The 26,319-nt window shown below is 47.6% G+C and overlaps 1 protein-coding gene across 2 annotated transcripts in view; it reads left to right on the plus strand.

Moving 5' to 3' along the window:
* Window positions 1-25,786, plus strand: part of Auh (AU RNA binding methylglutaconyl-CoA hydratase) — a 106,028-nt gene extending 80,242 nt beyond the window's left edge. For both annotated transcript variants that reach the window (XM_052727804.1, XM_052727803.1), the window contains 4 exons: window positions 20,003-20,190; window positions 21,704-21,754; window positions 22,558-22,605; window positions 25,223-25,786. In XM_052727804.1, the coding sequence (XP_052583764.1) occupies window positions 20,003-20,190; window positions 21,704-21,754; window positions 22,558-22,605; window positions 25,223-25,300 (365 nt within the window). In that variant the 3' untranslated portion in view covers window positions 25,301-25,786. The remainder of the gene's footprint in view (window positions 1-20,002; window positions 20,191-21,703; window positions 21,755-22,557; window positions 22,606-25,222) is intronic.
* The last annotated feature ends 533 nt before the right edge of the window (window positions 25,787-26,319 follow it).

A 26,319-nucleotide genomic window follows, 5' to 3' on the forward strand; every position in this document is an offset into this window, starting at 1 on the left:
TGTAAGCAATATAAGTCTCTGTGTTTACTTGGTTGGGTCTGAGCGGCTGTGGGACTGGCAGGTGAGAGAGATTTGTCCTGACTGTGGGCCAGGCAGGAAAACTCTAGCTACAGAAGACCCCAGGGTATGACAGCTTCACTGGTGAAGAGAGCCTTGAGAGTGTGGAGCATTGCCAGCACACCCTACAGGGTCTTCATTGCTTTCCTACCAAAAGCAAAGAAAGCTATATGTAAGACATAACTCTGAAAACATGTGGAATTCTGAAAGGTTCAGAAGTCATCAAATTCAATAATGTGGCATTCACAACACTTAACACTTATTAACCAAAAAGAAGGACAAATAGTTTGGTGATCCCAATATTTGCAGGAGAAACAGTAGACAGAATTCAGTATTCATTCATGATCAAAAACAAAAAACAACAAAAAAAAAACACAAAACTTACAAGCAGGGACCTTCTTCAGCCCACAGATGTTTGGGAATATTTGTTTAACTATGCAAAGATGTGTTGCATTTGCTTAATTATGTTAATATGTTACTGTTTTACCTTGTCTGCCTAAGGTACCTGATTAATCCAATAAAAAGCTGAACAGCCAGTAGCGAGGAAGGAGGGTATGGAACTTCCGGCAGGGAGAGTAAGTAGGAGGATGGATTTAGGCTTGGAGGAGAAAGAGAAAGAGACACCAGGGAGACACCAGGGGCCAGCCAGCCAGACATGGAGGAAGCAGGAAAGTAGGTAAAATACCTACAGAATGAAAGAAAGGTAAAAAGCCCTGAGGCAAAATGTAAATGAATAGCAACAGGTTAAATTAAATTAAAAGAGCTAGTGGGACAAGCCTAAGCTAAGGCCTAGCATTCACAATTAATAAGTCGTCTCCATGTCCTTATTTGGGAGCTGGTTGGTGGCCCAAAGAAAATGCCAACTACACACCAGCTGCTCAGGCACCTCCTCAGCTGCTGTTCTGCCAGGAGGGGGTGTGGGCCATGGTGTGGCCCTGCTACAGCTCCTGGGGAAGCACTGTGAGACTGTGAGTTGGGAGCTCCCCCTCTTCTCTGTGGTGGGCTCCTTGTCTCCCTCCATAATGCTATCTGCCAGACTGCTGCTGTCCAGAGCCTGGCTCTTCTTCTTATAGAAGCATCACTGGGAAGGGCCCCTGGCATAGCCTGGGGGAACTCATCACACAGCACAGTGCAAGCATCCTCAGCCTTCCCACAGCACTGGGATGGCCCTGTGACACAGTTGGCCTGCATAGCTGCATGCAGTGTGAACTCGATGTGGGGGCGGGGGGCACACATTACCCATCACAAGTGGGTAGCCCCACAAATGTGTTCACATGTTTCAGGGAGCAGAGCTACCAGACAAGTAAGTTGGGAGTACCCCACAGCCAGTCCTCGGTAGGGGTGAGGTGGGCTGGGCTGGGCTGGGCTGGGCCGGGCTGGGCTGGGCTCACTGATGCCTGTCTGGGATCTGGAGCACACTTTTGCGCTTCACTTGGTCGAGGCAGCCGTATTATCTGCTTGTCTTCTTAGAGTCATCATGGTCATGGTTGTATCAATGTGCTATTTTAGGACAAATTTCATGAAGCATCATTTATGCACTAAACAAACTATATGTGTGATTGCTGCAGTCTGGGCAGATGCACATTTGGTTTACAGTCTAAGCCTCACTGACTGATTTAATAGAGCAGCCGAGAGCAATTTGAAACACTTGCATGTGCTACAAATGATCAATCTTTGTTGTTTATAAGATAAGACAAAACTGAAATGTTTATATAATATTGTTTAAATTTGATTAAATTCAATTCCTATAAAATGGAAGATAAAACGCCAGCACTTAGAGTTGGTCTCTAACGGCCACATCAGTGTGTTCCATTTTCCGAGCAAGTGGCTAGTTTTCCAAAGTGAGAAAGAAAATGACATTTTCCAAAGCTAATTTATGTTATACTTGGTTTTAAATAAGAAAGGTCATCACTAAATGATAACTTTACTTTGTGCCAAGTTAGCATTTGATTGAAATAAAAATGTCATTTTATGGTTCCATTAAGCTCACAGGGGACATTGAATATTCTGTGCTTTAAGAGTGTGTGCATGCACAAGACGCACAGCCTTGCTTAATCAGAGAGATTGTACGTCAGGACAGATGTAGGAATGTCATCAGAGCAGTTTCTATCTTCTGTTTCAGACGTGTGCATCCATTACTGTGTTTGTCTTTATCTTAATCAGTCCGTCCAGTGAGTGTAAGCTGCTCTGTTACTGGCAGAGCTCCTTGTACAGTGAAGCACAGACCTCACATGCAGAGGCCAGCTGAGCTGCTGGGGTTGAACTAGGTAAAACACCTTGACGTCACTGGTCCCTGCACAGCAGAGGCTGAGGTTTTAAAGTTGTGATCAAAGCTGCATCTGGAAATGCGGGTCAGCACCTCAGGTTGTTTGGAAGCTGCCTTCAGCTACATTGTGTGTGTTGGTCCAAGGATAAAATGCCAATACGTATCTGCTGTGAAGGTTGATACAGGTGTGTAACAGCTGCTGGCAGGGCGGCTGGTAGTGCTGTGTTAACTGAGGGGGCGGGGGGGGGGGGGGGAAGGACACTGGACCTGTGCAGCCTGCCTTTGCAGGCTCTGGAGTAGGTCTTTGTGCTCACAACAGCACAATTACAACATTCTTTCTGCTGATTTGTTAATGGATGAGTCTTTATACCAGAAAAGACACTGGTTCTATTACCATTTTAATTAGTCAGAAATGTAATTATCTTCCCTTTTTCTTAGCTTCTTATGTTAATTCCTTCTAACACATTTCTAGTTTGTCTACTTGAGTCTTGCTGAATTCCCTGCCATTAAGATATGATTAGTAGGGGTTAGAGTAATGGCTCAGTGGCTAAAAACCCTGGCTTATAATCTTCCAGAGGACCTAGGTTCAATTCCCAGCACCTACATGACAACTCACAGCTATAACTCAAGTTCCAGTGGGTCCAACTCCCTCACACAGACATGCATGCAGGCCAAACACGAATGTACATTTAAAAAAAGAAAAGAACGTGAGCTGTCTTTCCATTTTAAAAAAAAAAAAAAAAAGCTAGGCAGTGGTGGTGCATGCCTGGGAGACAGAGGCAGGTGGATCTGAGTTTGAGGCTAGTCTGCTCTACAGAGTGAGTTTCAGGACAGCCAGGGTTACACAGAGAAACCTTTTCTTGAAAAACAAACAAACAAACACACCCAAACTGGTATTTTCAGCAGAGGAGGGCAGCTCTGAGCTCTCTTCTGAGGACAGTGGACATGATGACCCACTCGGAGGGGATAATCTTAGTGAGCTGATCTGGAAGGTTTGAAGAGTTCCTTCACAAGGAGACACATGTGAGCGAGATGCCTCGGCTTGGGAGGCTCCTGGCTGTAGTGCTCTTCAGGGCTTGGGATTCCGAGGGCCATGCTGCCACTAAAGTGAGCTCCCCAACATGAAGTAGGAACAGAGAGGCACTTCTCTGTATCAGGGGCCTGACTGACTAGCAGGCAGTGTGACCTTGGCCCCTGAAATAATATCCTAATATCTCTCCTTGAGGGGTTTGTTTATTTAAGATTACAAAATAATTTGTATGTCTGTGTGGCTGTGTGAGTTTTTATGTACACCACATGTATGCAGATGCCCATGGGTGCTAGACTTGGCCTGTCAGCTCACAAATAACCACATGGAGACTTCTTATTAATTGTAAAAGCTTGGCCAATAGCTTAGGCTTGTTACTAAGTAGCTCTTACAACTTAAATTAATCCATTTTTATCCATCTATTTTTTGTCTCATGGCTTTATTACCTTTGCTCTACACTGCCCATACTACCTCTCCATCTGACTCTGTGCATCTCCACCCTTTTCCCCAGCATCCTCTCTGCCCCCAAAATCCTGCCTACCTATTGGCCATTCAGCTTTTTATTAAACCAGCCAGAGTGACACATCTTCACAGTGTACAAAAAGATTATTTCACAACACTAGACGGTGTTGGATCCCCTGGAAGTGGAGTTAAGTGATTGTGAGCTACATGATGTGTGATGGAAACCCAACCTGGGTTCTCTGCAAGCGAAGTACAGACTCTTAAACACTGAGCCATCTCCAACCCTCTTGTGAGGTTTCAGTTGCACACCATAACATACTTCCTGTTTCTGTAGGTGCTCTGAGGAATGTGTCTGCACGCTAAACAGAATGAGAAGGTGTTCCTCACAGGCTTGGTTTCTGTAGTAGACGCCATGGACTTAGGATGAGATGATTATCTGAAATCAGAATGTCTAATCCCAAAGCTCTAGTTATTAGCCCACTTCATGTACACTGTGTAGAATTCCAACTTTGTATCCCTTTTAAAATATACATTGTAAAGTTTATGTGTGTGTGTGTACATACACACATGTGTACAGATGCCCATGGAACCAGAAGAGGGTATCAGATCCTCCTGGAGCTGCAGTCCAAGGTGGCTGTGAGCTGCGGCCTGATGTGTGATGAGAGCCATACCCGGGTCCTCCGCAGAAGCCACACACACTCTTAACCATTGAGCCAGCTCTCCAGCACTTCATTGCATCCTATTAAACATGAGACTGTCAACTGCCAGGTTAGTTTTGCTAGTTCCCCTTGAGTAGTGGCTCTTTCTGAGGTAGAAGTGTTTAATTAGGTCCATGTTTGCTAGAATGTCCCTTACTGACAGAACGACACGAGGAGCCGGCTGATGGCTTCATCATTAGAGTGCTGCTCTGCAGGCACGTGATAGGACCCACCTGTGGTCTCGGCACTGGGCAGAGGTATGAGATCAGCCCAGCTGCTCTGGTGGGCTCCAGGCCTAGTAAGAGACTCTGTTTCAACAAACAGGGTGCATAGTGGTAGAGACGACACCTGGTGTCAGCCTGTGGTGTGTGCACACCTACATGTGCACTTACCACACCCACGGGAATACATACGTACTGACCACACACACATACAGAGTAAAAATTTTTAAAAATTGCATGGTGAGTTATTTTCTAAAAAGTAATGGATCCCATTATACCTTTAAAAATCATGTATTTGATCTATCTGATTGTCTATCTGTCTGTTTCTGTCTGTCTGTCTATTTGCAGTGCCAGGATGAAATCCAGGGCTTTGTACATGCTAGAAAAGTGCTCTACCGCTGACTGGTTTTAAAGGGAAAAATTAAAAACACAAACCTAGAGGACAATAGTAATAACTACAACTGGACTAGAACGTTCTGCATTTTCTAATTACACCCACCTCTGTGCCCCCTGTGCCCTCAGTCCAGGGCTGAAAAGGCCCCGTCCCCATCACAGTGTGTGACACTGTTTTGCTTTCATCAGCACGTGTGTTGTACCCATACATAGTGCTCAGTGGTGAGTCCTTCAGAGGAGCTTCAGCTTTTGTCTCCAGGGTGGACCTTGGCTACCCAGTGGTCCCCATTGTGTTCTCTCCCCGTGGGTTGAGACTCTGCAGGACCGCTTCCCAGCCATGTCATCCTTAGACATAAGAGGTAGCATGGTGGTGATGTGTGAGCCCTCATCTCGCCGTGCCTGCTGCCAGGCCCTAGACTTGGTGTGGGTCATGGGCCCATGTGGGTGTTGGGCATGCGTGAAGTGCCTGGTACACATAACTGGGCACTCGTCCTTCCCCACAGCCTCTTTTTCAAGGTAGTTATTTCTGTGGCGCTGTTCCTCACTCATAGGTGAATGCTGTTAAAAATAACTCAAATAAATAAGAAAGAAAAGAGGGATTGATCGATAGGTGTATAGATTCCCTCAACAGCTCAGCTAGACATAAAGAACCATTTCACCACAGAGGATGCTAAAGGAAGTGGAACAGAAATGCTCACCCTGTTCATCACATGTTAGTTGTGGTTACTCCTTAGCATTTGCTAGAAGTTGCTTGCAGGACAGCCTTCACAGTCTTTAGTAGATAGCGCATTTGCATGTGACCTGTGAGCACCCTCCCTGTACCTCTAGTTTGCTGGTATATGTACATTGTGCAGATGTCCACTAAGCTGCATTATTCAGAGTAGGGACAAGGACAAATGTCTGTCTGTGTTCAGTAATATTATCAGCCTGTGGTTGCTTGAGTCTGTGGGTGCAGAACCTGTGGACATGGTGGGTAACTACATACAGTCACAGCACTTAGGGGGGCAGTGGGAACCATCCATTGTTTGGCCAGTGTAAGAAGTTGTGCCTTGTCCTGAGTGGAATGCACAGAGGTCATAGGATTATCAGGGAGCCAGAGAGCAGGCTCAGGAGTCAGGACAAAGCAGAGGCCCCTCTGTCCTGGCATGTACTCCACACTTGGCCCCCTCTCCCTTCTTCTTTTACAGGCTCTTTGAGAAGCCACACCTCTGGCTTTTGTAATGAATGCTTGATCAGCCATGATTGACTTGTATTTACCACTCTCCAGTGGCTCCTCTCAGAAGCTCAGCTCCTCTGTAAGTAGTGCAGACCCCACAGGGGATTCCTTCCCAAGTTCTCATGGAAAATGCAAAGCAGAGGCTGTGCTTGCCCAGGCAGCTTCTGCTTGGAGGACAGATGAGAACATGCTGAGGTCCCTTGCTGAGCAGGATGGGTTAGTTCGGAAAAATTAGAAGAACTTAACACTTGACTATGCCAGGACACTCCAGATGTTAGGGGGCACCTATGGAGGAGGGGCAGAGCGCGGCTGCTGCACCTAGGGCAAGGAGAAGGGAGGGTGGCCCCACGCATCTCGGTGACCTCACAGGCTTGCCTTGTATGAGGAAGTTGCCCATTGATTCTGGAGTAGCTTCTCTCTAGCTGGCCCTTCTGCCTTCACAGCAGCCAGAGGTACGCATGTTCTCTAGCACAGGGAGCCAGTCCCTCCCTGTGTTAGAGTGAACAGCCCCTGGGTATTGGGGTTGCACATATCATCATGTGCAGTCTGATAGGAGGCTTGTCTTGAGGGTGACTGTCTGCTGTCCTAAGATGGCAGTGCTGGGAGTCCTGATTCATTTAGAAGCTAAGGTTGGAGTATTGCTTGAGCTCAGGAGTTTGAGAGTAGCCTGGGCAACATCGTGCTGACTTCTATTGCAACAGGAAGGACAGATGTAGTGGAGGACACCATGATCCTCTGTTGTCTTAGTTAGGGTTACTGTTGCTGTGATCAAACACCATGACCAAAGAAACTTGGGGAGGAAAGGGTTTCTTTGTCTTACACTTTCATATCACTGTTCATCATCAAAGGAACTCAAGCAGGGCAGGAACCTGGAGGCAGGAGCTGATGCCGAGGCCATGGAGGGGTGCTGCTTACTGGCTTGCTCTCATGGCTTTGCTCAGCCTGCTTTTTTATAGCACTCCTGACCACCAGCCCAGGGATAACACCACCTACAATGGACTGGGCCCTCCCCCATCAGTCACTAATTAAGAAAATGCCAGATTTTTTGAAGGAATTTTCTCAATTGAGGTTCCCTTCTTTCAGATGACTCTAGCTTGTGTCAAGTTGACATAAAACTAGCCAGGACAGCTACATACTGGAAACCTGGAAACTTCTCCTATTTAAAAAGCTTGCGAACTCGGTGCCTGTTTTTCAGAGAACAGAAAACGGTCTTCTCGGCTTCCTGCTGGTTGCTCTCAGTCGCTTTAGGGTGGAAAAAGTGGACTCCTTTTAGGGAGGGTACATGCATTACCAGGTTATTTCTGTTTGCAGTAGTGGTACATGCTACAACCAGACACTACCAAATAGGGAATGGGTGGTGCCTGGGGAGATGGATCTGTCTATGGTGTGCTTGCCATGCAAGTGTGAGCACCTGAGTTCAGTTCCCAGAACCCATTTTAAAAAGTGGAGCGTGGTGGCGTGTGTTTGTAATCCCAGCACTGGGGAGACAGAGACAAGAAGATTCCTTGGAGCTCTCTGAGTATCTGGGAAATAACCCCCACCCCGTGAGTTCTAGTCCCTTAGGAGGGCATATCATAACCCTGACTGCAGCCGCACAGTGCGCTTGCTGAGGGATGTAGTCAGCGGGTCCCTTGGCAGAACGCTCTAATGTGACTACATGGTTAAAATGAATTTTCGGGGGAATCAGAAAACCTGCACACTGTCCTGCTGTAGCAGTGAGGACTGAGGTGAGTGTTTGCCTGGGGAGAGTTCTTGTGAGCTAGGGAGGCCACAGTGTATATGCTTCCATCCACAGACCTGTCCCCAAGACAGCAAACACAGGACAGTTCTCTGACCTCAACCTGTGGGTCATGACCCTTTCACAGGGGTTGCCGAAGACCATCAGAAAACACAGCTGTTTACATTACAATTCATAACAGTAGCAAAATTACAGTTATGAAGTAGCAATGAAATAATGTTATGGCTGAGGGTCACCACAACGTGAAGAACTGTATTAAAGGGTCTCAGCATTAGGAAGGATGAGAACCACTGCCCTAGAGGCTTCCCCTCCCCACCCTTTAATTCCTGAAAGAAAGGAGTAATGGGACTATAAATTTTAAGAAACCCTTACATTGTTTTGAAAATCTTTTTTAAAAAAATTAAAGTGAAGGGAGACAGTAGTTGAAAGCGCATTTTAAATGCCGCTTTTGTCCTTGAATGTGGTATCCGGAGTGCTTTCCATGTGTATCTTACACCTCTGGCCATATATGACTGCCACGGGTCACTTGTGTACAGTCAGCTGACTGCATCAGCCCAGCCCAGAAGGAGATTCTCAGGATTCCCTTAGGACCCTCTTCCTGTGTCCTCAGCCACACTGTGTCCCGGCCAGGCTGTGTCTCCTGCAGAGCTCTGTCTGGGTCAGTCAGTGTTCAGAAACACTGCTGTCTTTGCCTGGACACCGGTCCTTCAGGCACGCAAGCTTTGTCACTGGGGGCCGTGAGCAGAAGAGTCACCCTGCTGACAGTGGTGTGCTTGTATGAACTGCATCCAAGCTGCTGAAAACCCATGCGCTGGCCTGCACCATGCTGCCCTGAACAGCCCTGTCTGCCATTCACACAGCCTCTTCTTAGACTCTTGTGCTCATGTTTTTCCTGCTTGTTTCCAACAATTGTAGGCATTTTTAGAAAGAGAAACATCATTTTGAGGCATTTTGCTCCTTCTAAGACAAAAATAATAAATACAAATGTAACCATTTAAAAACAAGGCCTGGTGCAAAGGCGTCTCATTGGGAAGAGGTCCTCATCTACTCATTGTCCCCATGCAAAGAGCAAACTGCAGTCTCCATGTCTCAGCACAAGTCAGAAGAAACAAATGTGGGTCAAAGACATACGTATAGAAGCCCAAAGTAGAAACTGCCCTCCTGTCGTTATCCACAAACATTGGAGTACAGCCTTTGTGCATAGTGTTTGTGTTGTAATTATCTAGGAATGGCTTGTGCATGTGCAGGAGGGCTAACAGATTAGCACATACTGTATTCTTTACATTAGAGGCTTGAGAATTTATGGGCACCTAACCCCAGGGGTCCAGAAACCCTTTTCCCCCTGACTTGCCGGACAATAGCCAGATCCATCTAGATGAAAAGTGTCTGTTGTCAGAAGACGCTGTTAAGGTGTGTGTGTGTGTGTGTGGGGTAATGTGTACAGTATGAGGGCATGACTGACAGAGGACTTTGTGCCTGCAGTAGGTTCAAGAGAACCCTTGAAGTCAATAGAAGGAAAACTAAAGAAATCAGTTGAAAAAAGAGCCAAGAGATTTGAGATGTCCTTGGAAATTAAAGAAACTGGTTGAAGAAAGAGTCAAGAGCTGTGAGCAGATTTCCTATGAGAAGTGGAAGGGCAGCAGATAAGAGCGTGGAGAGATACTGGACATGACTGGAGAGATACTGGGCATGGCAGGCCTGGGTGGGGATGTTGACATAGCTCAGGCAGGCCTGAGCTCTCACCCACAGCCGTGGGCACTGCTGTTGGTGTGGGGCGTCTGCAGCTTCGAGACTCTGCGTGTGAAAAGATAGACACGATGTAGGGAACACTTTGGGATTCTCCTAATCAGTTAAGTGCCTGCCCACACCTGAGTAGTGTGGCGGCATCTGGACTGTGGCTGCGGTCCGTGAGAGTCTCCTGCAGTTACTCTTATAGCTGGTGAACATCATCCTTGTTTCTTCTACATTGCTCTGTCTGTTCACCCGCTCCCTGTTGGTGCACGTAGACTTGTTTTCCTTTCTTTGTTACTAAAATACTGTCACAAGGAAAAGCTTCACATACTGTGTCACAGTTTGCCATTCAGTAAGTCCCCAAGATTGGAACAGCCCTGTCACTACAGGGTAGGTGTTCTGAGGGGCTGTGACAATCCTCTCTGCCTCTTCCTCCGACCTTAGGTAGTTGCTGATCTGACACATGAGCAGGGCATTCTGAGTTTGTGTGCCTCACACATCCCTTTTCTAGCCAAATTGACATTTTAGCATCTATTTGAGGTATTGCCCTCTTTACATTTTTAGCCTGCTAGTTTTGATTTCAGGAGTTTCTAGTGTATTAGGCATGTGTGTTGTGTGCTTTGATCTTATCCCTCATTTCCTCCTTGTCCTCTCTCCTCCTCCTCACCAGTCCACTTCCTCTTCTTAAGTAGTTCTCTCCTACATGTTCCCCATCTTAGACAGGGCGGAGGGGGGGGGAGGGGGGAGCAAGTGTGCACCATTTGTCTTTCTGAGCCAATGTTAGTCTTTATTTCATTTAATATAATATCTCTGGCTCCATCTACTTTGTGGCAGATGCCACAGTTTCATCCTTCCTTATGGCTGAAGATGCTCCAGTTCGTGTATATCCCAGACCTTCTTCCTCTGTTCAGCTGCTGACTGCCACCTAGGCACTGCAGTGGGCACAGAGGTGCAGGTTTCTCTTGTCTGTGCTTTACTCCTGGGTGTACCTGGGAGTGGCAGAGCTGGACCAGACGATGGGTACAGTTTCCGGTTCCTGCAGATGCTCCATCCTGATTTCTGTGCTGGCTGCACTGGTTTAATCCCCACTGAAGTGCGCTCTCTCTGGCTTTTGATTTTGTTTTGGTAGTGTTCTTCTGACGGGTGCATTTCTCTGACGGCTAAGGGCATTGAACATTCCTTCGTGTATTTATTGGCCACTTATACTTGACTTTCTTGAGACGTGCCTATTCATTTCACTTGGCCCTTGTTGACTGGATTATTTGAGGTTTTTGTGTTTCAATTCATGTTCTTTTTACGTTCTGTGTATACACCCACCAGATGTCTGGCTGAAGATCGTTTCCCGTTTGCTGTGCAGAAGCTTTTTAAATGTGATGTAACCCCACTTGTCAGTTCTTGCTCTTATTTCCGAGCTATCGGGCCCTATTGAGAAAGGCTTTGCCTGCCTGTGTCCTGAGTTTCTTCTAGTAGCTTTAAAATTTCAGGTCTTCCCCCATTTTGAGTTGGTTTTCTTCAATGTGAGAGGGGATCTAGTTTAATTTTCTATGTTTGGATGTTCAGCTTTCCCAGTGCTTTGTTGAGGAGGCCCTGCTTCCTCCAATTATATTTTTAGCACCTTTGTTAAAAGTCAGAATACTGTAGATGTGTGGGCTTGTTTCTGGGTCCTGTGGCATTCTGTCGGCCTGCGTTCCGTTACCATGTTGTTGTCGTATGACTCTCGAGTATAATTTGAGATAGTTATTGTGACGCCTCGGCCGTTGCTGTTTCTCCTCAGGATTGCTTCGGCTAGTCTGGATCTCTTGTCCTTCTTTTCTCCTCAGGATTGCTTCGGCTAGTCTGGATCTCTTGTCCTTCTGTGTGAGTTGTAGGGTTGTTTTTCTGTGAAGAATATCTTTGGGGTCTTGATAACAACTGCATCGACTCTGTAGGCTGCTTTCAGTAGCATAACCACTTTAACTACATTGATTTTGCTGTCTGCGAGCCTGGCAAGTCTTTCCACCTACTCTGCCTTCTTTGGTTTCTTAAAGTTTTCTTACAGAAGTCTTCCATCTTACTATTTGGTTTATTTCTCTATTTTATTTGTGTGCTCATTCATTCATTCATTCATTCATTTCAGAGCTATTATCAGTGGGATTGCTTTCCTGATCTCTTTCTCAGCTTGCTTGTTATTGATATGCAGAGAGGCTGATGATTTCTTTATGGTGGTTTTGTTTCCTGCCACTTTGCTGAAAGTGTTCATCAGATCAAAGAGTTCCCTGATGGCCTTATGGTCTTGGGGGTGTAAGATCATGTCATCCCAGATGGGGATACTGTGACTCTTCCTTTCCCACTCAGGTCCCTTCTGTTTCTTTCTCTTGCTTATTGCTCTGGCTCACTAGCATTCTGTGAGTAATCGGAGATAAGAGTCCCGACTCTTTGTCTCATCCTTGGTCCCCTTTTAGTGTAGCACTGGCTCAGGGTTGGTTACACATAGCTTTTATTACAGTGGAGGAATGTTCCCTCTTACCCTGTTGTCTTTTATCACGAAGGGAAAGTGAATTTGGTGGAGAGCCCCCTGCATCTTTTGAGATTATCGTGTGATTTTTCTTTTATCCTTGGACCAGGTGGTTGTAATATTTTCTGCTTTCTTCCGGCTTTCCTTTTGTTAGGTAAAAAGGGAAATACCTTCTCCACACCCTGGGAACACTTGACAAGGAGAGGGGGTGCTGTGTTCTGGAATCCCAGCATGCTCTGTCCTGGCTTGAATGCCTGTCCTGTGCCTTCTCTGTTGGTCTGTACCTCTTCCTCTTGAGGGCTGTCTGTCCACACCGACTTCACCCCCTCCATGCCCTTTTCAATTATTTTTTACAGACTTTGAAGAAAATAGAGAGGAATTAGCTAAGTTCCCTGCAGGTATCTGCAGTAAGCTGACAGTCGTTGCGAGGGTTTCATTTAAAATACTGACTGTGGGTTAATCACACACAGGCACACACACACACACACACACACACACACACACACACACACACACACACACACACACACACACTGTACACACACCCCGTAAATCCACTGCTGCCCTCCCTTGGCTGTTGTGTGTCACAGTGGTGACAGATGCCCCTGTTCTCACATGGAAGCAGTGACATTGTCAACCGTGTCCCCACTGTCCCCTTACTGTTCCCCTGGGCGAGCCCCCCCCACCCCCCAGGGGTGCAGAACTCTGAGGCCAGGCTGGTGCTGTGGCAGGGATGGCACTGCCCTGCCATGCACACTTGTCGCCCATACACTCAGCAGTGTGGTTACGGAGCTGTTGTGAGATATGATGGGTGGCATGAAAATTAGACAGGTTAGCTTCCAGCCATGCTTTAAAATAGTTTGAAATATCAAAGTGCCAAAGACTGCATCGAAACACAGGTGTTAAGGCTGAGCTTGCGTGTCTGTTTATTTAGGAGCAGTCTCTGAGAAGGAAGTCTGTGGGTGGCTGGTGCTGTGGGGTTCCCCGACATTTTAACATGACAGCGCTGACCAGTGTACTGTAATGATACTGTTATATACCTGTTGCCTCTTGTGGGAGGGGCTGTGTTCTAAGATCCCCAGTGTATGCCTAAGACAACAGGTAAGTCCCGTCCACCGCCTTCCCTCTAGGTGCATACCTGTGGTGGCATTGAATGTAGAAACCAGGTGCAGGTGAACACTGACAGCAGTGTAGACCGTCCCTGCTGCCATGGGACAGTAGTGTACACATCTCAAGCACGCCGCAGGAGAGGAGATCACGTCCTAGGCAGGGCAGCATGGAGCAGACGTCACCAAGCTGCATCATTGTAAAGCCATGAACTACTTCTCAGTTTCCCATTAGACTGCGCACATCTTGGGGAGCTGAGCCTCAGAAAGGGAAACTGTGGACGGGGGTGGGGGGGATGAGGGGGGCAGTACCATGAGCAGGCATTGGTGGCTTCCTTTTAGTAGTACAGCCGGAGGGGTAAGCTCAGTAAGCTGACACTGGTTTATGCTGTGGATGGTTTTTCTTGCTGGTTTGGATGAGGATTAAGGTGTTTTGTTGGTATATTTTGTTTTTATGTTTGATTGAACTAGGGAGTTTTATTTGTCTTGGTTTTCTTGAGATATGACTCAGAGTTTTGAAAAACTGACCAGTAGTTGGATATGGTTTACAAAAATAATTTTTTTCCAGTAAGTTAGAATTGCCTCATCTTGCCGGGCTGTGCCCCAGGGAGTGCTCATCCTTTGTTAATGTAAAGCAGTTGTGGACTAGCCTCTCCAGGAGGGCTTTTACAAAGTGCCCAGTGCTTTCCCTAGGGACCAGTGATTCTAACTGCTTCATCTTGGTGAACTCTCAAGCATCCTGCTTGTTTAAATTGGTCACTTGGCTGTTTGTTTTTCTGTCTTTAAAAAAACCAAAAAAAAAAAACAAAAAAAACAAAAAAAACAAAAAAACCACCAAAACAGTGGGCAGTTCCCCTCGGACTGGTCCCAAGCACACGACCTCAGAGTTCATGGTGATGGTGCAACAATGGCCTGGCCTAAAAACCACAGACAGTGGGAGATGTGTCCATGGCAGAGTAAGTGGGGGACAGGCCACCGCCAGGAGGCCCAGGTGACTCCCCTCTTCCCTCCACAGCACTGGCTGGCCGAGCTGAGCACGGTCCCTCTCAGAGCTTTCTGCCGCTGTCGCCGTTCTCCAGATAACAAGGTCAATTTCATTCTTTCCTCCATTATCCTCACAGAGCCTTTGTGTGTCAAAGGAGAACTGGGTGGGGAGTTGTGGGGCTCTGGCCCCTGCTGGTGGGGTGAGGCAGGTGACCTGGTCTGGGTTGGTCACTGCAGTTCTGTGAGCCCAGGTTTGACACGTAACATAATGACAGTGTGGCCTCCTGGAACTCTTGTGGGCACAGTGTTACGCCGTGTGGTGTGGTGTGGTGTGTAGGCGGCTCTCAGTAGATGCCAGTTGTGTGTTCAGGACAATTCTGCTGTCCTCGAATCTTGCGGTTGTCACTGTGTGACCTACTTTTGTTAGGAGAAATCAACTTTTCATGTCTTCATCTCTGAGTCATTGTTTGGTTATATTTTGGAAACATTAAATGTTTTCCCTTGTTCTCTCCCTTTTTTTTTTTTTTTCAATAATATTTTGCTGGCCGATGGTAGCGCCTGACCTTTGTGAGAAGAGAGTGTGTAAGCGGTTGGGTTTGAGGCAGCGCACATGTCTGCTCCTGAGGGCGCTCCACTGTGTCCTAAGCCCTGAGGCCCCTCATTGAGTGAAAGCCGCCAGCTCCAGTGCTAGTGAGGAAAGGACTCTTCGTGAGTGTGCACCTCGTCCTTTACTCCCCGTGGTCGTGGGCAGCTACCACGCGTCTTCCCTGTGATGCGGTCCAACAGTAGCGTCTTCCATGTTACTCTCTCCCCGCTCCTTCATTGTTTTTTAAAGATGACTCATTAACATGCTCTGTTTCCCTCTCCTCTGCCTGGAAAGGATGGGGATGGTTGTAAACTTCGGGGAGGTGCTCTGAAGGCTTTCTAGAAAAAGGTGTAGGAAGGGATGCACAGTGTGCTGCATGGTCTGCGCTGTCCCTGTGGCTGGTCCGCCATTGTGCTTTACTCTGAGTTGACACCCCTCGGAGGGGCTAAGACTGTGGCCTCCCTCTCAGGTCTTGCCTCTCTTGAGTCCACTGAGTCATGTCCACTGAGTCGTGCCATGCCAGGAGGCAGCCCCCTCACCTGGCTCTCTGCTGCAGGACACAGAACGTTAGCCGGAGGCAGAGGAAGTCCGAAGCAAAGGCCCCAGCCTGTGAGGCTCAGCCAGATAGCAGACACAGGCCTCCTGGGCTCGGAACCTGCAGAGCCTGTGAGATGAGAGGTGTTGTGTTGATTAGTGGAGTCCTTTGCCGGGCTCGCTGACTGACTACCACAGCCCTGTCATCCGGTCAGAGTGGTGATGAAACCTTTTCTTGGTAAAGAACTTGGTGAAGACACTGTTACCACCAAGCTGAGTTTGGAAATGCTGTTGCATAATTGGTTTTCAACATTTAAGATGTGAGGGGTGTGTGTGTGTGTGTGTGTGTGTGAGAGAGGGGGGTGGGGGGGCAGTGGAGACTTGGCTCAAAAGTTAAGAGCTCTAGCTTGATGTTCTTACAGAGGATCCAAGTTCAGTTTTCAGCACCCAAATGGTGGCTCACAGCCCTACCTATAACTCTAGCTCCAGGGATTCTCTGGCCTCTGTATGTCCACTTAGACATGCACGCGCTCACACGCATGCACACCCACCCACACACACACACACACACACACACACACACACACACACACACACAATTTTTTTTACTGTAAGAAACAAAAGGAGAACCAAGTGATAAACAGAGCTCATGGAGTAGCCCGGAGCCAGCTGATGGTCCTCACCATCGGTGTAAAAGCTGTATTTCCAGCAAAGCCACTGTGTCAGAGTACCTCTCTCAGGGGCTCCTTTAAGGCTGTGTTCCTCTAGCAGCACAACCATGTCGTGTTACACACACACACACACACAGCACCTGTTCTATTAGGTAGACGAGGCAGTCGTCACAGAAAGAGACCAGCCTTTGATGTTTGCCGTTGTCTGTAACATGCTCCTGTTAGGAATAGGGACTAAACTGGAGGAGTGCCACACGGGACAGGAGACATGGTCACGGTGTGTGGTGGCATGGTGCCTTACATAGCAGCTTGAGCGCGCTAGCTGGTACCATGTGGTGCTACAGGGTTCAGTGGCTCCCTCTTCCTGGCAGCCTCTTTGGGTTGCCACTCCTGAGAGCATCACACTGACTTAGGATGGTGTGTTGATGGCAGAGACCTGCTGGCAAGCTCTCCGCTTACATGAGACTTGCAGAGTCCACTTGGATGTGTGGGAACAGCTATTGTGAGGTAGTCATTTCGTTTCTGGATGCCCTGAAGACCCACGTGGAGTTCAGCCTGCAGACTTCACATGGTGCACAGGGTGGCTGGGCTGCTGGGAGCAGCTGGAATGGTCAGAGTGCTCTTTGGCTGTCTTCCATAGCCTTTTAAAAGGAAGACTGTTCATCTGGTGTACAGGGATGTGCTTTTAAAATGTTAAGAGTCTGACTTGGGGCTGATTACAGCTAGGGGTGTAGCCTGAGGCAGGGCTTTTACCACAGTTAACAAGGCCCTGGATTAGCGCCTCAGAACTACAGAAAGAGAAGTTAAAACAGATACAGTGATGTCTGAACAAACACTTTTTGTTAAAGAAAAAACGTACAGAGAAACATTTAAAAAGCATCATTTTGTTTGTAATGAGTAAGGCTTTAGCATGTCTTTCTCTAACAGTGTACTAGTAGAAAGGCTTCCACTAATTAATTCTGAAACTGTAAAGCTGTAGTAAGTGTTCTAATTTGCCGCCGGCTGCTTAATTGACCTTGTGAAAATAATTGAATGTCTAACCTGTGTCTTCCTGTCCGGTCCTTAGACATTCTAGTCTTGCTAAGTGAGGTGTCAGTGAGGGCGGGCCGAGCTCTCCCTGCATGGTTCAGGACGTTCTGCTGTGGTTCAGCCAGTTGATTTTTCTCCTCATGTGTTCCGATCTTGGGCTCCCCACCCCATTGCTTTACAACATGCCCAGAGCATGGGGGAGTAGAAAGCATTACAACGCTGTAAACAGTGATCAGATTGAAGGCCAGATATTCCTATGGTTCTGTGTGCTTGTGACACAGCGTGTTCAGGGCCTGTAAACATATTGTAAAGGAGAGAGAGTCAGTTGTGTGAGCACTGGGCCCTGGTCTGCTGAGAAGACTCTGCCCAGCTCTCAGCATCTGTTGCATGAAAGGGCATTTACTGCAGTGTGGAGCTCTCTGTTTAAGAGAGGGAATTTAGAAGGAGTTCCTGGGGTCAAAGGTCACTGCTAGTCCTGTAGGTAAAATTCCTTGCTATGGCCTGTGTAGCTTTCAACTCTGAGTCCATGCGCCAAGCGTCCCCTTTCGTTAGTGTGGATTCTTTTTCCTTGAAGTCAAGAGGGTGGAAAGATGATGGACAAACAAACCAGACCAAGCGGGGTGCTTTCTACAGTTTACATTTCATACTGGATGGGCCCAAATTATGTTCAGTTGTTTATACATTATGCTCTAATCGATTATGAATGTCAAAGCTTTCTTAAGGGATGTTGTGTCTGTCTGCTGTCTTCTGCACTTAGCATTGTGTTTCTCCTCTGGCAAAAGCTTGCTCTGCCTGAGCCCCTGCCCAAGCCCCTGCCTGTTTTATCTAAGTTTTTTTTGATGCCTTTCATTAGATTACATAACAGAAATTACAAACCAGGTGTGACATTTCCAGTATACTTTCACCCTATTCAAATAACATGTAAATGTGAAGTGTAATGATGTGATAATGATGTAATTAAATCGGTTTTGCCCATTTAGTTTGTGACTGCTGAGTAATCTACCCACTTCCACTCTACTAGAAACAGAGACCCCGTTGAATTCCTCATGCTGTGAGACACATAGCAAGGAGAGTTCCATTTCCAAGCCCCTGTTCATTTGTGTGAACCAGCCCTAGCTAGTGAATAGTCAGTCACAAGTAAATGTTCGTAGCCAGTGCTTACTTAATTCAGGTCTCCAGCAAATGGAGTACTTTTTACCCTTCCCCTTTCCTTTCTGCGCACTGATGGTTTGCAGACGTGATGGCAAGGCTTCAGCAGCCGGTTTGGACCCGAGCTAACAGAGACTGGAAGATACCAGGTGTGGATGATAGCACAGGAGAAACAGGAGAGAGTCTGACCTCGGGGAAGCTCTTTGCTGTCTTTGTGCATCCTTGAGAGAATTAGTCCCTCAAGTTCTTGTTTTACTTCTTGGGCTTCAAGAAACAGTTAAATCACAATGGTAAAATGTATGCCTTGCTGAAGAGGCTGTGTTTAGTAAAGTGGGCAGTGGGAAGGTTGAAGATAAGCTGAGATCACATGGAAGTGCTGAAAGATGGAGCTCCCTCCCCGGGTGGCGGGGGTGGGGTGGGGGGGGGGGGCAGAGATGACTCATTAGTCAGTGCTCACCCTGGAGGCATAAGCCTAAACTCAGTGCAAAATATTTAAGAGAATATTCAGAACATGTGTGTGAAATCATGGCTGTCCCACATCTTCAGCACCACAGAGAAAAAGTGCTGCATGAACCCAGATCAGGCCCTCACCAGACAGAGCCCATGGGTTCCCATCATCCCAGAGGGCCTGGCTCTACCCTCAGTGGGAAATTCTGTGTTGTCAGGTGTTCAGTAGGTTAAAATCTGCAAGCTAGGGATGATTTTCAGGGATTAAAAAGTTGTTGGTTGGGGCTGGAGAGATGGCTCAGTGTTAAGGGCCCTTACTGCTCTAGAAGACCTGGGTTGAGTTCCCAGCACTCATTTGGGCAGCTCATAAGCACCTGCAACTGCAGCCCCGGGAATCTGGCACCTCTTCCCAGCCCTTTCCCCGGAAGACGCTACAGCGGATTGGTGTATGGATGGAATGCGTTAGCCCATGACCTGTGTTTTCCCTAAATTGGGCATTTGTACCAGAGTCGGTCGCTCAGCTCTTGGAGTCCCTGAGGTACTAACTGACAGAGCTGAGACCACGTGTGTAGCCCTGGCTCTGCAGAGCAGGCTTCCTCAGTAGAGAGAACACATCTGAGTGAGGAGGGGGGTAAGTAAGTGAGGGAGGGAGTGAATGAGCGAGTGAGCGAATGATTAAGTGAGTTTATGAATGAATGAGTGAATGAGCATCTTCAGTAGCATAGAGGCCTGCAGGAGCAGTGAGCGGTGTAGGACAGGCCAGTTCTCATCACAGTTGCTTTCATTTCTCCTGAGTTAGAGTTAGCTTACAATTCACACCATCAAGGAGTCTCTTCGTGAACTGAACTTGTCAGAATTTGGAATGGAAGCTTGATGGAACTATTTCTGGTGGGTGGATTCCTGGGAGCCCTGCTTGCCTGCTGCTGTCTGCTGGCATGGTATTGGCTTTTGCCAGTGACTGGGAAGAGGGCCTGTCCTTGCCAGACCTGCCTTGGCCTTGAGAATATACGTTCTGGGTCCAGGTGCCCAACCACTCCATGACATGACATCCTACATGCTTCAGGTTATCGGTTGTGTGACTCCGTACACTGGAGCCTTGCTTGAAGCACATAAATGTCTCTGGTCCTGGTTTATTTTTAGGAGGGAATTCTTTCAGATCATCATGTGCCCTTCTTCTCTCCTCCACCTTTCAGGAGGGACACAGAGATTGCCGCGTGCCATCGGGATGTCCCTGGCCAAGGAACTCATCTTCTCTGCACGAGTTCTTGATGGTCAGGAAGCCAAAGCTGTGGGCTTGATCAGCCACGTGCTGGAGCAGAACCAGGAAGGGGACGCTGCCTACAGGAAGGCACTGGACCTGGCGAGAGAGTTCCTACCTCAGGTACCAGTGCGAGCCCCCAAGTCCACCTGAGATCACTCCATAACATTCTCCCATAGTGCAGCATCCAACTCACAAGCCCGGGTGGCCCTGTCCTGCCTCTCAAGTAAAGCAATTAAAATAAGATTTGAAGGTAATCTGAGGACTGCACTGGAGACAGACACACAGACAGACACATGGCACGCATGCATATCACACACACACACACACACAAGTGTAGCTTCCTAGCAAGTTGTTTTAGCTTGTTTACCAACTTGTACTCTAACCTAAGTTACCTCCATAGAGAGAGTGAAGGTGGGCTGCTACCTCAGATGTAGGTATGTAGATGACACTGTCTCCCACTGAGTCAGGAGACTGCATGTGCACACTCCTGTGGAAGCCAGGGATTGCCGTTGGTGTTTTCATCTTTTATATCGAAGAAGGATCTCTTTCTTGGGCCCCAAGCTTTTTAGTTCAGCCCATCAGTCCAGTCAGCGTGCTTTCTGCCTGTTTTGGCCTCCCCAAATTCTGGGATTACAGGCTGGCTGCCACACCAACCTGCCATTCATGTGTGTTGAAGATCTGAACTCTGAGTAAGCACATTACCCACTGAGCCCTTTCCTTGGCCCCACTGTGTTGTGTGATAATCTAAAAAGACCATTCAAGCCGGGCGGTGGTGGCGCAGGCCTTTAATCCCAGCACTCGGGAGGCAGAGCCAGGCAGATCTCTGTGAGTTTGAGGCCAGCCTGGGCTACCAAGTGAGTTCCAGGAAAAGGCATAAAGCTACACAGAGAAACCCTGTCTCGAAAAAACCAAAAAAAAAAAAAAAAAAAAAAAAGACCATTCAATTCAAAATATAGCATCCAGTTGACACTTATCTCCTGTGGATAGATGTAAATCAAGATCTAAGAACTCAATTCTGTTCGCAGAGTATGGCCGTCTCTAGGGTAGGGATGGCAGCTGAGATACCACAGCATGTGAGCGTTCCTGTCTTCTCAGAGAGGGCATTTAGTTCTTCCCTCCATAACCCAGACATACCTGAGGGGACACATCTGTGCCAGCCCACCATCACTACAGTTAGCTGTCCATGCTGAGAGGACACTCCTGGCCGGTCTGTGTCCCCGAGGTGGCTCTCCATGCTGCAGGAGAAGAGATAATGAGTACGTAAGTGATGGCTCAGAGCCTCACTTGGCAGCTGCAGTTCATCTCCAGCCTGAGCGCCAGGCATCGCCCCTGGTTGGTGTGGTGCTGAGCCAGGCAGACTTCCCGGGCTCCCCTCTGCTTCACTTGAAAGGACAGGACCTGAGGAGTGCTGGACGTTTAAAGGACATACAGCTCCTGCTGCCATCAAGACCCAGTTTGATCAGTGAGCCACTCTGAAGTCCAAGTCGCTCAGAAAGTCGCTTTCTATCTAGCGTCTCAGTGGTGGTTAGCTGATCCTTGGATCCAGCGTTGAGAATATGTGAATTCTGCTGAGGTAGTCTGCATAATTTGCCCAGGTTTTAATTAAAATTTGTTTCTTTCCTTTGACTTTCAGGGGCCTGTTGCAATGAGAGTGGCCAAACTAGCAATTAATCAAGGGATGGAGGTGAGTGTTTCGGGTGCTGCCGGGGAAGGAGGCTGCTACTCAGAATCAGGCTTAGACATCTGTGTCGTTCCTAGTGCTCTAGAATACAGCTGCTGCCATATTGACTGAAGCTGTTGGGATTCCCTTCAGGGCCATAGCTGCAGAATTCCAGTGTCCCTGAAACTTAGGGCAGCCTTCTTCTCTCTGCCATTGCTTTAGTGGGGTCCTCAGCCAGTCCTGAGGAAACAGAATCCTTAGCCAGATCACACTTCTATCAGTAATCCAAGGAGAGCCGCCCAGCTCCATGCTGAGTAATTGCTTTCTACCTGGAATCTTTCATGTGTGTGCAGGGAGAAGCACTGAACCCAGGCTGGTCTGAGGGTGTTTGTGTGTCACACTGGGAACATGACTGCAAAGGAGAGGAGTCCTGGGCTAGCGGAACAGTGGACAGTGCAGGTTCTCATAAACTTTGGAACTCGCGTGCGTGCGTGCGTGCGTGCGTGCTGGCGTGTGCGTGCATTCGTGGTGTGTGTGCAAGTCTTCATTAACCCTCACTGTACCCCCTACTTAGTGAGTACTGCAGCTAGCTCCTTGTCAGACATGCCTCTGAAGCAGAGAGAGGTCACATAACTCTCCCAAGTTGCACAGCTCTAGATGGTAGGGTCAGACTGTGACTTCAGGAGTTTAGTTGCAAGTCTCAAGTTGCACATACTTCTGAGCAGCTGTGCTATGTTTGAAGGATTCTGTTATTTTAGATTGGGGCTATTTCGTTTGAGTTTGTATTGAATCCTCCTTATTCTGCTAAAATACGTTTTTATCCTCAGGTCGACTTAGTGACAGGGTTAGCCATAGAAGAAGCCTGCTATGCTCAGGTAGGTAGCACGGTCTCAGATTCAGTGGGTGTGCACATTCCAAGTTACACCCATGCGTGGTAATTCCAAGGGAGTCTGTTTCTGTATGCATTCCCATCCTCCGGACGGGATTTTTGCAGGGGTGCCCTGCCACGTGCTGATGGTATTTGTGGCACATTGGCTGTTCCTGGGATTCTGAGCCTTCTGTCTTCACTGAAAAAGAAAACTGTATGATCATATTGATGGACCCCTCTCCCCTAAAGCAAAAGTCTTTGTCAAGGTCTAGTCTATATTCCCCATCAAAGCTCACAAGAAAGTGTGAGCAGAGCAGGCCCTGTGCTGACATGGTCCTTACCCATCAGGGTCACGGTGGTGGCGTCCTCCCACTGTCCTTTCAGCATCGGGTTAGGAGCCGAGCTAATGCACTAAGACAAGCTTGAAAAGGTAAAAATGAAGCTACTGACAGAACTGAGGAAATTCCAAAAAATCAGCAATGGAAACTCCTCAGAAGTTACAGCAAGATCACACTAATCCTGCACACCAGCAACAAGGGAAGGAAGTGTGTGGCCATTAGCTTAGTAGTCAAAACATTTAATAAAGCATCACAAGCTTAGTAAACACCTGTGGCAGACACCGTGATCCGTATCACTAGATGTCCGTGTTTGAGGGCAGGACGACTCAGTATCATTCAGAAGGGAGTCCTGCAGGGTGTGGTGATGCACACCTTTATGTCAGCACTCCGTAGGCAGAGGCAGGTGTGAATTCCAGGTCAACCAGGGCTGTACAGTGGAGTGAGACCTTGTTTCTGAACAAAGACAAAACGTCTGTACATTTAATTCAATCACAACAAGGATCTTGACTCCTTACTTTATGGATAAAAGGTTGATTCAGAGTTCAAAGATATCGAACAGATAGCTCTGTGTGGCCAGAGATAGAGCTGGGAGACCAAGAGGACCCAGAGTCAAGACTCTGATGATGCTTGCGAAAGAGCACATCAGTGGGTCCAGGGGCTGACTTGGGGCTCCACACAGCCCAGCCACGGACACTGACAGAAGGACAGCAGTACGGGGGCCCCTGGGCATCCACGTACGTGGAAATGCGCAACCTTACCTTTTGCACAAAATGTGGTCCCAAATGGACTGGAGAGCTGAGTGTGCATGGAGCAACTGTAGAGTTGTGTAGATGGTGCAGGAGGAAGTTCAGCCTTGGTTTGGGCAGTGTCCAGACCCCAAGAGAGGAGAGTGGTGGGCTGGACAGCGCTGAAAGGATGGAAAGGGACGAGCTGGAAGGAAGTCTTTCCAAAACACGGATCTGGTGAAGGTCTCACATCCAAGGCTCATCAGGATCTTCAAAGGCTGCACAGTAAGGTAGTGAAAATCCACTTTAAGAATGGACAGGAGGGGCTGGAGAGAGATGACTCGGTGGTTAAGAGCACTGGCTGCTCTTTCCTAAGTTCAAGTCCCACAGATCGAGAGTGAGTAAGAGATCTGAATAGCTACCTTGCTGCATCACTCACACCTAAAATAAATAAAGGAAAGAAAGAGATCTGAATAGATAAATAAATAAAAGACTGGATGAGAGATCTGACTAGCTACCTTGTCATAGTAGATGGGCAGATGGCAAACAGCCATATGAGCCTATGCTGGAAATACCTGTCATTTGGAAACTGAAGACTATGCAGTGTGTGTTAAATGACCAAACCTCACAACAGTGGGCACCAACACTCACCGTGGCTGCCGGGGGTTGGTAGTTTGTGGCCCCAAGATAGGTGCCAGTTTGAGGTAAGCCTGAGGGCTCTCTACCTTGTCACCTAATGGTTGTGCCCCCTGAGTTTAACCAGACACGGTGAGAACATGTCCGCCCAAAATCCTGCCTCTAAACTCATTCACAATTACTAATTTAGAAACAACCAAGATGTCTGTCCTTCATGGTCAGGTCTAGTGGCACATGACTAAAATCCAAGAACATTCAAGGCAGTCTGCTGTACCTTGGGACTTTGAAGGTAGCCTCCACTATACAGTGAGAGCCTCTCTCAAGAATAAAAAGAAAAGATGTCCTTCAGTGGGTGAATAGACCACCTGGTACATCGTGCAGTGATGACAGAGTAGGACCTGTCAGGCGAGAAAATGGAAACTTGAATTCATGGTGCTTGGGGAAAGGATCCATTCTGAAAGTACTGGGTACTCAGTGATTCCAGACAGTCAGTGACATTCTGGAGGAAGTATTTGACAGGTTGGAGATGAGTATGTGGAGAACAAAGAATGTTTGGGGCAGCCACGCCGTTCTGTGTACACTGTGGTGATGAGCAGATGACGTCATGCCTCTGTCCAAACTCACAGAACACACGACTCACTGACTCTTGGGGAGGCGGCTGCTGTGTGTTTGGATGCAGAGGGAGCGCAGACTGTCCACATGCTGAGCTTTCCATTTGTTTAAGCTCTGAAAATAGAATGTCTCACTTTTTAAGCATATTGGAAATGGAGAAAAAGTGCTTGGATTAAAAATAGTTTGGCCACACACTTAGGAAATTTGTTCAAAGGACAGTGGCCGCCCGGCACTTGCTGGTGGCTTTCATAGTTAATGCTTGACGTACTGTTGTGTGTGTAGATTTCAGTGTTTCATGTTTTGTCTTTCCTAGACCATCTCAACGAAAGACAGACTGGAAGGTCTTCTTGCTTTTAAGGAGAAAAGGCCCCCTCGCTATAAAGGAGAATAGGAGGAAAAGCCCATGACGCCCTGTAGTGCTGGAAGCTCTTTCAGATGGGTTCCGTGCCTGGCACGGGGAATCTCAATGACCAAAGTGGAGAGTGGGTTCTCACTACGCCTGGAGCAGGCCCTGCTCAAGCCACTGTGCGCCATGTCGTATTTATTCAGATTTATACAGCTAGCAGTGTCTGCGATCAAAACACATTAAAATTAGGTGTATGTTTTTAATATTTCCCATATATCAGGCTTTCTGTTGTTAATTTTTTAATGTGAATAATTTATATTGCACACTCTAAGGAATAATTGATTGTATGTCTACTGTGCTGCATTAAGAAAATAAAACTATTTCTGTATACCAAAAATGTGAAGTTATACCAAATACAGTTGCTGAGTAACTATGTACATACTAACAGACACATGTCCTTTGCCACCTGAGGACTTGGGATGGGCATTCTGAGTGGAACTCCCCAATGTCAATAAAGTCAATGGAAGATGATTTGAGAATCTGCCTCTTGCCCCTTGCCCAGCTTTTCAAAACAGATCTCTGCGTGTTAGATTTCAGAGTAAAAAGTCTATGCTGATTTTGTCAAGGAATCCTGTGACATGGTCGCAGAACAGGCGGTGAGGGGTCAGCCCATCCGGAGGCTCTGCTTGGCTTAGCTGTAGTGTCTTCTATAGGGGGATCCAAGGGCTGAGTGAGTACTTGGTGCTGGCTGAAGGCCGCAGTGGCCTCCTGTCCTGCAACATACATGCAGCCTGCTCGTCCCTGCTCTTCCCTTACGTAAGCTCACAGCTTCATCCTGGCTACTCTGCTATCTGAGAGTGCACAGACGTGATTCTCAAAACTTTCAAGAGACACACAGTGGGCTGACCACCACCTGGCCTACACTTGCTGTCTATCCTGATTAGGGTGGTAGCCAGGATCCCCCCTTGCTGCCCCTGGGCCAGCTGCTCCTTCACTACCTCAACCACTGAGGAGGCTGCAGCTAACCAGCTGAGGGGCCTGGCTGTTAGCAAATCCACGAAAAT

Source organism: Peromyscus californicus, unplaced genomic scaffold (genome assembly GCF_007827085.1).
Source record: "Peromyscus californicus insignis strain IS unplaced genomic scaffold, ASM782708v3 Scaffold_8__1_contigs__length_139910024, whole genome shotgun sequence".
NCBI lineage: Eukaryota > Metazoa > Chordata > Mammalia > Rodentia > Cricetidae > Peromyscus > Peromyscus californicus.